The sequence below is a fragment of the Loxodonta africana genome, chromosome 16, assembly GCF_030014295.1.
Source record: "Loxodonta africana isolate mLoxAfr1 chromosome 16, mLoxAfr1.hap2, whole genome shotgun sequence".
In the NCBI taxonomy this organism is placed as follows: domain Eukaryota; kingdom Metazoa; phylum Chordata; class Mammalia; order Proboscidea; family Elephantidae; genus Loxodonta; species Loxodonta africana.
This window is the reverse complement of record NC_087357.1, coordinates 68,146,774-68,159,904: the sequence shown is the minus strand read 5'-3', so window position 1 is coordinate 68,159,904 and position 13,131 is coordinate 68,146,774. Positions and strand designations below refer to the sequence as shown.

The 13,131-nt window shown below is 44.1% G+C and overlaps 1 protein-coding gene across 1 annotated transcript in view; it reads left to right on the top strand.

Moving 5' to 3' along the window:
* Nucleotides 1-11,581: 11,581 nt before the first annotated feature.
* The window catches only part of PPA1 (inorganic pyrophosphatase 1), a 31,351-nt gene continuing 29,801 nt past the window's right edge, over nt 11,582-13,131 (top strand). The window contains exon 1 of the mRNA XM_003409311.4: nt 11,582-11,733. Within this exon, the coding sequence (XP_003409359.1) occupies nt 11,670-11,733 (64 nt within the window). The 5' untranslated portion in view covers nt 11,582-11,669. The remainder of the gene's footprint in view (nt 11,734-13,131) is intronic.

Genomic DNA, 13,131 nt, shown 5'->3' with positions numbered 1-13,131 from the left:
ATTGTTTTTCCTCTTCTTATATAATGGGCTATCCAAACGCAGCTTCGTCAAACTCTATTGTTATTCTAAGTTCTTGTTGTCATGTCTATTCTCCACTCTCTTCCCCTGCTTGCTGTATTTGTTGAAGGAGGGGAGCTAACACCTGTAGACTAGTGTCTTAGGCTGGGTTCTCTAGAGAATCAAAACCAGTAAAGTATATAAATATGTATATGTAGAGAGACTTATATTGAGGAAATGGCTCACACGATTGTAGAGGCTAGAATGTCCCAAGTCTGTGGGTCAGGATGGAGGCTTCTCCTGATCCACGTAACCACAAGAGTGGGTGAACCCAAGATCAACAGGTCAGAGAGAAGGGCTCTTGCTCACAGGTTGTAAAGATCAACAAATCCCAAGAACAGGAGTCAGCTGTAAGATCCAGGGTGAGCAAAAGCCCACGAGCCTTGCCAGAATGTCCACTTATATTCGATGCAGGCTACACACCCAAGGAAACTCCCTTTCAACTAATTGGCTACTCACAGAACATCTCATCATGGAAGTGATCACATTATATCAAATCTCATCACGGAAGTGATCACAACATCATAGAATTGCCAAACCACTGAGAACCATGGCCCAGCCAAGTTGACACAGAATCTTAACCATCACAACTAGGTTTCTCAAACTAGAGATGTACAAGATTGTATTATTGTTCCCAGTAAGTCACTCCCCTCCTTGTAATAAGAGTGTGTATCCTGCTCATTGCCAAGTGCCTTACAATAATTCCCTGCAGCTAAATATACTTCCCCATCCCCTTGGCCCTGAACCTGGCTATATGACTTGTTTCGCCAATGGAAACTGAGCAGAAGTTGTCAGTACCAACTCTGTCCAGAAACTTTAGAGCCATTATGTGGTTCAGCCATTTCTCTTCTCTACCGTGAGATCATGATAGGAGTTGCTCCTTCAGTCAAGACCCTAGAATAATAAAGTTCAGCAGATCAAAGCCAGCCTGTAGCCCCGACATATGATATGAGAAAGAAATGCATGTCATAAGATTTTTGGAGAAAAAGTTGTATATCACCACAACATTGATTAGAATAAGCTGACTAATAGAGTAATTGGTACCAGGAGTAGAATGCTGATCTAAAATGTATGCCAGTGGGTTCAGGGCCTAGTGATAAGCAGCAAGGAAATTGTAGCCTTTGGTCATTTGGAAGGCAGATAATGTACCAAGTAGCGTGTCATTTTAGGCAAAGAGGTTGGGAAATAGATTGCTACTAGCGTGTCTTGGTTGTTTTTAGCTGCATTTGACAGGATGCTACAAGAAAGAGAGGAGTTCACAAAAGAATTGGCTGTTTTATAAGTAGGGATGAAAGGGAAAAGAGAGAATCTAGAAGTTCCAGGACTAGCAGGGCTGAGAGATGCACCTCCTTCTCAACTCCAAGCAGTAAAGAATAAAAATTGAGAAATGTTTTGAGTAAAAAGGCTAAGTCTCATACTAAGGCTCAGCTTTGAGACAGAGACCAGCTCAATGGGACGACCAGTAAATCCTTTGTTGGATAAAATGGCTCAGGAAAAATAGAGTAATGGCATGGATCTTCCATGGAGGACCGATAAGTTCAAGTTACCTTAGTAATTATTCCTAGAAGAGAGACATGTCTTGAAAATAATTATAGGTGTGGTTATTGGCACATGGAGCTGACTGGAGTCAAATAGGTAAAATGGTATCCAAATTTTTAAGAGAGTTGTACAGTCAAGATCCACTGCCTGGGTGAAAGAAGACTGTGACTGCTGGAGACTTAAAACAACCTTTGGGCTCCCTGAGTTTCTTGGGCATAAAGGAGGCTGAGAAAGCTGCTTCAGCCCAAACCATTGCCATCAAGTCAATTCTGACTCACAGCAACCCTAGGGTTTCCAAGGAGCGGCTGGTGGATTCGAACTGCTGATCTTTTGGGTAGCAGCTACAGCTCTTAACCACTGCGCACCAGGGCTCCCAAGGAGGATATATTTTCCAGATGTGGCTATGAGAAGGATAATGGAAAAGAAAGTGCCTTCCAAGGGTGAAGTCATGAAGAACAATAACGGGAAGGCTACTCCCAGGGAGCTGAACTGGAACCTAATCAAGGAATGCTTCCCATACCCAAGAGGATTTTGGAAATGTAAGAACTAGATGGCTGTTTGCCTCCCATTCCTTCCTTTTCTAAACGGGAGTGTTTATTTCAGTGTTTATTGTGTCCTTGTTCAATCATCATATTTTGGGTATAGATGTGAAATGGTAGGGGTGGGGATGGGGGAGCAGGTAACTTTTAATTGTTTATTTTTAAGTTCATAAGTCTATAAATCAAGTGGGGCAATTTCTGGGCACAATGTAGAGGCTATCTTGAGATCCTAAACTTTGACCCTGATATCATGATTGGTTGAGACTCTTTAGGTAGAGAATAAGTGTATTTTGCGTGCAAAAAGGGGAGAAATTAATACTTATGACCAAAAAGGTAGTTGTAGTCGTTAGGTGCTATTGAGTCGGTTACAGCTCATAGTGACCCTAGGTACAACAGAACGAGACTGCCCAGTCCTGCACCATTCTTAGAATCATTGTTATGCTTGAGCCCATTTTTGCAGCCACTGTGTCAATCCATCTCATTGAGGGTCTTCCTCTTTTTCGCCGACCCTCTACTTTACCAAGCATGATGTCCTTCTCCAGGGATTCATCTCACCTGACAACATGTGCAAAGTATGTGAGACATAGTCTTGCCATCCTTGCTTCTAAGGAACATTCAGGTTGTACTTCTTCTAAGACAGATTTGTTCATTCTTTTGGCAGTTCATGGTATACTCAATATTCTTCACCGACACCATAATTCAAAGACATCAATTCTTCTTCCATCTTCCTTATTCATTGTCATGCTTTCATATGCTTATGAGGCGATTGAAAACACCATGGCTTGGGTCAGGCACATTTAAGTTTTCATGGTGACATCTTTGCTTTTTAACACTTTAAAGAGGTCTTTTGCAACAGATTTGCCCAATGCAATGCGTCTTTTGATTTCTTGACTGCTGCTTCCATGGGTGTTGATTGTGGATCCAGGTAAAATGAAATCCTTGACAACTTCAATATTTTCTCCCTTTATCATGATGTTGCTTATTGGTCCAGTTGTGACGATTTTTGTTTTCTTTATGTTGAAGTATAATCCATACTGAAGTCTGTAGTCTTTGATCTTCATCAGTCCTTTCACTTTCAGCAAGCAAAGTTGTGTAATCTTCATATCACAGGTTGTAAATGAGTCTTCCTCCGATCCTGATGCTGAGTTCTTCTTCATATAGTCCAGCTTCTCAGATTATTTGCTCAGCATATAGATCGAATAAGTATGGTGAAAGGATACAACCCTGATGCACGCCTTTCCTGACTTTAAACCACGCAGTATACCCTTGTTCTATTCTAACGACTACCTCTTGATCTATGTACAGTTTCCTCATGAACACAACTAAGTGTTCTGGAATTACCATTCTTCATAATGTTATCCATTATTTGTTACGATCCACACAGTCGAATGCCTTTGCACGGTCAGTAACACACAGGTAAACATCCTTCCGGTATTCTCTGCTTCCAGCCGGGATCCATCTGACATCAGCAATGATATCCCTGGTTCCTGCTCTCTTCTGAATCCAGCTTGAAATCTCTGGCAGTTCCCTGTCAAGGCACTGCTGCAACTGCTATTGAATGATCTTCAGCAGAACTTTACTTGCATGTGCTGTTAATGATACTGTTCAATAATTTCTGAATTCAGTTGGATCACTTTCCTTTGGAATGGGCATAAATATGGATCTCTTCCACTTGGCTGACCAGGTAGCTGTCTTCCAAATTTCTTGGCATAGACGAGTGAGCACTTCCAGCGCTGCATCTGTTTGTTGAAACTTTTCAGTTAGTATTCTGTCAATTCCTGGAGCCTTGTTTTTCATCAATGCCTTCAGTGCAGCTTGGGCCTCTTCCTTCAGTATCATCGGTTCCTGATCACATGCTACAGCCTGAAATGGTTGAACTTCGACCAATTAATTCTTTTTGGCATAGTGACTCTGTGTGTTCCTTCCATCTTCTTTAGTAGAGAGTTTTTCTTTTTTTTCTTTTTATTGTGCTTTAAGTGAAAGTTTACAAATCAAGTCAGTCTCTCATAAAAAATTTATATACACCTTGCTATATACTCCTAGTTGCTCTTCCCCTAATGAGACAGCACACTCCCCTCCATCCTCTATTTCTGTGTTCATTCAGCCAGCTTCTGTCCCCTTCTGCCTTCTCGTCTCCCCTCCAGACAGGAGCTGCCCACATAGTCTCATGTGTCTACTTGAGCCAAGAAGCTCACTCCTCACCAGTATCATTTTCTATCTTATAGTACAGTCCAATTCCTGTCTGAAGAGTTGGCTTTGGGAATGGTTCCAGCCTTGGGCTAACAGAAGGTCCGGGGACCATGGCCTCCGGGGTCCTTCTAGTCTCAGCCAGACCATTAAGTCTGGTCTTTTTATGTGAATTCAAGGTCTGCATCCCACTGCTGTCCTGCTCTCTCAGGGGTTCTCTGTTGTGTTCCCTGTCAGGGCAGTCATAAGTTGTAGCCGGGCACCACCTAGTTCTTCTGGTCTCAGGATGATGTAGTCCATGATTTACGTGTCCCTTTCTGTCTCCTGGGCTCATCATTACCTTGTATCTTTGGTGTTCTTCATTCTCCTTTGCTCCAGGTGGGTTGAGACCAACTGATGTACCTTAGATGGCCGCTTGCTGGCGTTTAAGACCCCAGACACTGCTCTCTAAAGTGGGATGCAGAATGTTTTCTTAATAGATTTTATTATGCCAATTGACCTAGGTATCCCCTGAAACCACGGTCCCCAAACCCCGCCACTGTTACACTGGCCTTTGAAGCGTTCAGTTTATTCAGGAAACTTCTTTGCTTTTGGTTTAGTCCAATTGTGGTGACCTCTCCTGTATTGTGCGTTGTCTTTCCCTAAAATAGTTCTTGTCTACTATCTAATTAGTGAAACCTCCTCTCCTTCCTGCCCTCCCCACTCTCATAACCATCAAAGAATATTTTCTTCTCCGTTTAAACTATTTCTTGAGTTCTTATAATAGTGGTCTCTTACAATATTTGTCCTTTTGCAACTGACTAATTTCACTCAGCATAATACCTTCCAGATTCCTTCATGTTATGAAATGTCTCACAGATTCATCATTGTTCTTTATCAATGTGTACTATTCCATTGTGTAAATATACCATAATTTATTTATCCATTCATCAGTTGATGGGCACCTTGGTTGCTTCCATCTTTTTGCTATTATAAACAATGCTGCAGTGAACATGGGTGTGCATATATCTGTTTGTGCAGAGGCTGTTATTTTTCTAGGATATATTCCAAGGAGTGGGATTGCCGGATAGTATGGTAGTTCTATTTCTAGCTTTTTAAGGAAGCACCAAATCAATTTCCAAAGTGGTTGTACCATTTTACATTCCCACCAGCCGTGTGTAAGTGTTCCAGTCTCACCACAAGCTCTCCAATATTTATTATTTTGTGTTTTTTGGATTAATGCCAGCCTTGTTGGAGTGAGATGGAATCTCATTGTGGTTTTGATTTGCATTTCTCTAATGGCTAATGATAGTGAGCATTTCCTCATGTATCTGTTAGCTACCTGAATGTCTTCTTTAGTGAAGTGTCTGTTCATATCCTTTGCCCATTTTTCAATTGGGTTATTTGTCTTTTCGTAGTTGAGTTTTTGCAGTATCATGTAGATTTTAGAGATCAGACTCTAATTGGAAATGTCATAGCTAAAAACTTTTTCCCAGTCTGTAGGTTGTCTTTATACTCTTTTGGTGAAGTCTTTGGATGAGCATAGGTGTTTGATTTTTAGGAGCTCCCATTTATCTAGTTTTTCTTCTGGTATTTGTGCATTGTTATCAATGTTTTGTATACTGTTTATGCCGTGTATTAGGGCTCCTGGCATTGTCCCTGTTTTTTCTTCCATGATCTTTATCATTTTAGATTTGATATTTAGGCCTTTGATCCATTTTGAGTTGTTTTCTGTGCAGGGTGTGAGGTATGGGTCTTGTTTCATTTTTTTGCAGTTGGATATCCAGTTATACCAGCACCATTTGTTAAAGAGACTGTCTTTTCCCCATTTAACTGACTTTGGGCCTTCGTCAAACATCATCTGCTCATATGTGGATGGATTTATGTCTGGATTCTCAATTCTGTCCCATTGGTCTATGTACCTGTTGTTGTACTAGTACCAGGCTGTTTTGACCACTGTGGCGGTAAAATAGTTTCTAAAATCAGGTAGAGTGAGGCCTCCTGCTTTGTTCTTTTTGTTCAGTAATGCTGTACTTATCTGGGGCCTCTTTCCCTTCCATATGAAGTTGGTGATTTGTTTCTCCATCTCATTAAAAAATGTCGTTGGAATTTGGATCCTAATTGCATTGTATCTATAGATTGCTCTTGGTGGAATAGGAAGTCTTCCTATCCATGAGCAAGGTATGTTTTTCTACTTATGTAGGTCTCTTTTGGTTTCTTGCAGTAGTATCTTGTAGTTTTCTTTGTATAGGTCTTTTACATCTCTGGTAAGATTTATTTCTAAGTATTTTATCTTCTTGGGGGCTACTGTAAATGGTATTGATTTGGTGATTTCCTCTTCAATGTTCTTTTTGTTGGTGTAGAGGAGTTCAACTGATTTTTGCCTATTTATCTTGTATCCTGATACTCTGCTGAACTCGTCTATTAGTTTCAGTAGTTTTCTTGAGGTGTCTTTAGGGTTTTCTGTGTATCAGATCATGTCATCTGCAAATAGAGATACTTTTACTTCTTCCTTACCAATCTGGATGCCCTTTATTTTTTTATCTAGCCTAATTGCTCTGGCTACGACCTCCAGCACAATGTTGGATAAGAGTGATGATAAAGGGCATCTTTGGTTAGTAGAAAGTATTATTATTCTCAGTCATTTGCTTTTCTCTCTCTCAGAGAATTATACATTTTATCCCTGCTGAGGAGTCGCTGGGCATTGATTAACACACTCAGCTGACAACCGAAAAGTTGGAGGTTTGAGCCCTCCCAGAGGCACATCAGAAAAAAGCCTGGTGTTCTACTTCTGAAGAACCAGCCATTGAAAGCTCTATGGAGCATAGCCCTACCCTGACACACATGATCGGTCAGGGTCAACTCAATGACAATTGGTTTGGTTTTTTTGTTTGTTTGTTTTTCTCTTTTGCCACCCAAGTCCAGGGCACTAGCATCATCTCCATCATCTCTCACCTGGTCTCCCTGCCTCTAGTGCTGCTAAACCTCAATCCAGGATCTGAGCTGTTGACAGAGCCTCTTTTTAAAAGTAATTTTGATTATGTCACTTTCCTGCTCAAAACCGTTTTTAAGCTTTTTATTGCTCTTAAGAGAAAGTTCAAACTCCAGATTGTGGCCTCCAAGGCTCTCCACCATCTGACCCTGACCGCTTCTCTGGTTTCATCTCTTACAAATCTTTTTCTGGCTTCTTACTTGTCCACTTTACCTTATTAATCCCTTCTCATGCTGCAGGTCGCAGCTTAAGGGTCACTTTCTTGAAGAGGTTCTCAGCTCCCATAATCCAATGCTTCCTCTATCACATGACTTGTGATTATTCATTGAAGTCTATCTTTCCTCCAGACTATAAATTTCATGAGGTCCAGGACCACATATTCTTATTCATTGCTACATTTTTTTCATCACCTAGCACAGGGTGTGGCCATAATAATTGTTAAATAAAATTTAGTTGAAGATTTGAGAGTTTATAGGTTGTGGCAGTTAACGCCACTGGTATATATGAGATAATCTAGGGATGTTGCTGGTGTTTTTAGCTGACTCATGACAACCCCATGCACAACAAAATGAGATGCTGTCTGGTCCTGCACCATCGCCATGACTGGCTGTGGACTGAACTGTAGTGATTCATAGGATTTTCATTGGCTGATTTTTGAAAGTAGATTTCCAGGCCTTTCTTCCTAGTTCGTCTTAGTCAGAAGCTGTGCTGAAACCTCTCCAGCATCATAGCAACATGCAATCCTCCACTGACAGGAGGGTAGTGGCTGCACGTGAGGTGCATTGGCTGGGAATCCACCAGGGTCTTCGACATGAATGTGAGAATTCTGTCATTGAATCACCATTGCCCTTTAATAGTGTACCTACTATATGTAGAGAGAACATGAGAAGTTAGAAGGACAATGATGATTAATGAACAGGCAGGTGAAGAGACTCATGGGGTCACCATAAGTCCGCACTGACCCAATGGCAACTGCTTTAGACGCTGAGAGAGCTAAGGGAAGAATGAGAAGTGAGTGGCCAGAGAAGTAAGAGGAATGTCAGAAGAGAATGCAGTCCCAAGGCAAAGGAAATTGGACATGCCCAACAGGGTTGACCACAGCAGCACCACTGGATTTGGCTACAGGGCAATAATCTTTGAGGGCAGTTAGGCTCCTCTCTTGCCAAAGCAATGTACTTTAGGAAAGTATTTTTCCCTCCTTTTCATTAATTCCTCTATACACTGGCCCAGCAAACATTCACTAAACTCTACTCTGAGGAGGCCAGGTAATGAGGTAGGCCCTAGGGAGACACGAAGACTAGAACAAGGTCCACCCGGGCCTGGGGGGCTCACCACATTTGCCTGCAAGGGAAGTTATAAAACACTGACTTGTGTCCAGTCCAGGCCAGGGTGGAGCACTTGACTGGAGTTGGCACTGACTGTGCTCCAAACACTGTCATTGAAACAAGAGCTAGAGTGCAAGGACAGAGGTCAGCAGGCTTGACTGTTGTGCTTGGAGGAGGCAGGAGGCAAAAAGGAAAGTGTAAGTAGCACATTATTGCATCATTTCTTTCTGTACCTGAGTCAGAGATGAGATTCTGGGTTTTCCCAAGAAAACTGGTCTGTTTGTTCAGAGGCAGATGAAGGATAACATAGTCCAATCAAAAGCACAACCCCTTCTAAGAAAAAGAAAACCTTCAGGCCTTGATTTGACTTGTTATTTATTCTGCAGAGATTCCTTTAACTTCAGGCCTACATTACGCTGTATCATCTACTAAGCAATTGTTCCACTATTTCTTGTTGCTGCCTGTGTTCTAACTATAGTAGAACAGTATGGTGTAGTGCTCAAAAGTTCAGTGAGTTCCCGCATCTGAAAATTAATGGACAGGCCAATGGGGACTAAAGTCTGGTTGGAGACAGAGGGAGGGATGCCCTTCCTAATGAATTAGAAAATTATCTGACTAGATTTTCAGTTAATACAGAGATCTTCTCACATTATAAAACATGCACTGTTTTGGAGAAAAAAACCCATAAGCGTATAAATCAAAATGTCCATAAGGCAAATTATCTTTAATGCTCTAGAAAAATAAGATTATTTAAGGAAACCCTGCTCATCAAAATTAAAAAAAAAACAACCATTTTTTGAAATGTAATATCATTTTCTAATTTATAATAAAAGGTCCCTGGGTATCGCAAATGGTTTACATCTGACTAAAGGCTGGCAGTTCAAGCCCACTCAGAGACACTGAGGAAGAAAGACCTGGCAATCTGCTTCCATAAAGATTACAGCCAAGAAAACCCTTCGGAGCAGTTTTACTCTGTATGTAACACTTATCCTATCAACTCAATGGTAATGGGTTTAATTTATTATAATTAGGATTTTGGAATATATTTTTTCTTAATACAGGATTGGAAAAGTAAGTGATATAAATATCTGCCCATAGTCTCCATCAGACTTATTTGGGGGGGTCTGCCTCTGGCCTATAGGGTCGCTATGAGTCAGAATCAACTGGACGGCATTGGTTTTGGTTTTTTGGCCTGACACAGAAGAAAAACAAGCCCCAAAGACCCTATCTCTGAGAGAAATGTCCTGAAAGTGACACAGATAGGGTTAACCGTGCTGGTGGCTGAACAAAAGAGCTTTTAAAAGATTACCATCTAGGAGTTGGGTAAACAGGAACCCACCCTGTCAACATAAGACAGGACTGGGGCAGCCCTTGAATTACTATCTCTTTCTTAGTATTTTTCTAGCCCTCTCCTTTGCAGGTTTCACATGCACAGAGTAACGGAGTGTGACTGCTGTATAATCTTCCTTAGCCCTCTGAAGATGGTGATGTAGGGCCAAAGATCAGTGTGCTTGTGCTGTATCCCATAATAAGTGATACCAAGGACTGTGGAGAGGACTCCATCTTGAATATCAGTAGGTTCCATCTTGGATTCCAGATGCCCCGGCAACCTAGTTAACATACACAGCCATTCTGAGAAGTACCCTCCCCTTGAAAGAACCCCACCAAACATTCATTACTGTATTGTCTCCACCAAACCCATATAAACCCTAGCCTTGCTTCCCTTTTGGAGTCAGTCTTTTGGAGCAGCTTAGATCTTCGCTGACTCCTTTTGCTTGACTCAAGCAAAATAAAGCTTGCTGAAGATAAAGTTCGTCTTTGGCTTGTATTCTTACTTGGGAAAAGACAAGGACCCTTTTTGTCAGATTGGCAATTGGTAACAAAAGGACTCTGAGCTCAGGTCTGGACCTTCCCAATGCTTACTTCCGCAGTCCTGGTGACCTGGGGCAGCTGGGCCAGAGGGGGACACAGCAAATTCTCCTTCACTGGGGACACTGAGAGTAACAAGTTACTTTCTGAGCCTTTAGAGTGTGCCAGGCACTGTTCCAAGCCTGGCAAGTTTTTACTTATGTATAAGAAATTGGAATTTAAGGGGTATCTACTCCCAAGTCGCTGTAAGTCGAAATTGACTTGATGGCAATGGGTTTGGTCTGGACTTCCAAGTCCCACACCAAGCATTTGGAGTGTATCAACTCAATCATCCCAACAACCCCATGGAATAGTTACTGTTATCTTCATTTTCCAGATGAGAAACAGACTGCTTAAAAGTACCTTGCTCAATGTCATACACTGGATAGTGGAGGTGCTGGGAACCAAAGTCCTGCCGGCAGCCATTACTTATTCCTATTGCTGTCCAGTCCATTCTGACTCACAGCGACCCTATAGGACAGAGTAGAGCTGCCAGGTAGAGTTTCCAAGGAGCGCCTGGTGGGTTCCAACTGCCGGCCTTTTGGTTAGCCGTAGACGGGTATCAGTAAAAACAGCTTTGCTAAAACGGATCGAAAAATGCTGTAAGATCGCAGGCAGGGCCTGTCTGGGGAAGCTCGTGACTCATAATTGCCTTTTGAGATAAGGAACTTGTCTCCTGGAAAGGGTATGTGAGAGTCAAAGGTAAGTTCGCTGTGTGTGTCACAGTGGGAAGCTGTGGTCTACTCCTAGCTGATCCAAGCTGAGAACTTCCGCGTAACCCTCCCCTGTCAGAGCCCGAAAGCCCGCCGGCAAGGACTGGAGAAGAGTAGAGAGACAGCCGGCCGCCAGCCACGTGGCCCAACAGCAGAGCAACAAACGTTAGCCGCGGAGGCTGGCCGGAGGGGGCGGGGCTAGGGCTCGGCGACGCTCGGGCGGGCGGAGTGCGCCTGCGCACGGCGTGGGCTGGGCGGGGGTGGGTTGGGAACGCGAGCGCTAGCGGCGGTGAAGGCCGCTCCCCGCCCCGCCGGCCTGGCTAGTCCACGCAGTGCGCAGGCGCGGAGGTCTCTACTTGTCAGTCCGAGCCGCGTGCGTCTCTGTGGTCTGTGTCAGCGGCGGCGGCGGCGGCGGCTCGTCTCCGGTACCATGGACGCCTTCAGCAGAGAGGAGCGCGCCCCGCCCTTCACCCTCGAGTACCGGGTCTTCTTCAGTGAGTGTCCGCGGCCCGCGCCCCTCCCCCGCTCACCCGCCCATTCATTCCCGGGCCTCGCCTCCCGCCCGGGCGGGCACGGCCCGCGCTCTGTCGCTTGTCCTCGGCCGGGCCGGGCTCCTGGGGCCCGGGCGGCCCGGCCCTCACGGTTCTCATTCACCGCTCACGGGAGAGACGGCGTGGCTCGGCCTCGGCCATCCCTCTCCGCTGAAGAGCGATGGTCGCACGCCCGCTGCACCCGAGCCTGGGCCGGGCTGTCTGCAGGTGTGCGGCTGGGGCGGTGTCTGCTGGGAAAAGGAAACCACTGAGTCACTCTGGAAAGGTGCCTGGAGGTAAAATAATCTGCGTAAGAGGATTGCACAGTTTGGGGGGCCAGTGGTTTCCTAAAGACCTTAATACCTCCACCGTGGCTCAGATGGTCAGCGAGGAGCGGGATGAAATCCAACCCCGGGTTCTGCAGACGGGAAAATCGAGGCCCCGGTGCGGGGCTGTCAGTGCAGGCCCTGGGCCCTTTATTCCTCGGGGGCCCCGGGAGGTGCTGCTGTCCCTCCCGCGGGTTTTGCTGTAGGCAGGGTAGCATCGATGCTGGGAATGCGCCTTTTGATACAGAAAGCTGTTCGCCCTCAAGCAAGTGACGTCAGCCTGTAAGCATGAGTAAGAAAATGCCAAGTTTTTACCCTTGTGCAAGGAGCTGGCGTTTAAGGGGTACCCACACCAAGTCCCGCATCTTTACCGAGGGATCTGTAGGCTGAGGGCGTTCGGCTTTCCTGGAGGCACCATCTCTTGCCCTTGTACGTGGAGGAAAGCTACCTTGGGTTTATCTTTATCTTCTACCATCCAGGCTACAAGAAATGGATTGTTGGCGATAACGCAGGCGTTCATAAATGTGTCACCAAAGGCATTTCTGTGTTAACTTTTTTACGACTTTATTATGGAAGGAAATAGGCAGGTGCTGCGAACCCGGTGAGGGCTGGGAAGGGAGGAATAGAGAGGACGAATAGGAAGACTGAAAGAATTGAACAAAGAAAGCCCCTAGCAAAAAGCAGCCTGGTGTGAGTGGGAGGAAAAGGAAAGTGAAGCCTAGAGTTTACACATCTAGCTGAAGGTTAAACCACCATGTAAAATCCAGGAAGGGTGGGACTCCCCACTTTAATTTCGAAATTAAGCACCAAGGGCAGTGCAGAGACTTTTGATTAACAACTCACTGGACCATTTTTCTGTAGTTAGTGTTGACTCCAGAATTTCTCTAAGGAGAGGCGCTTAGAGAGGTGACTCTCTGGTTTGAAGTTGGTGGGATGATCTGGGTAACTGTCTTCAAGCTATTTTTGGAGAACAAATAGTTCATCTTTTACTTAGATTTTTTTACATAGTAATACTTTTTACTAAGATTATATACTG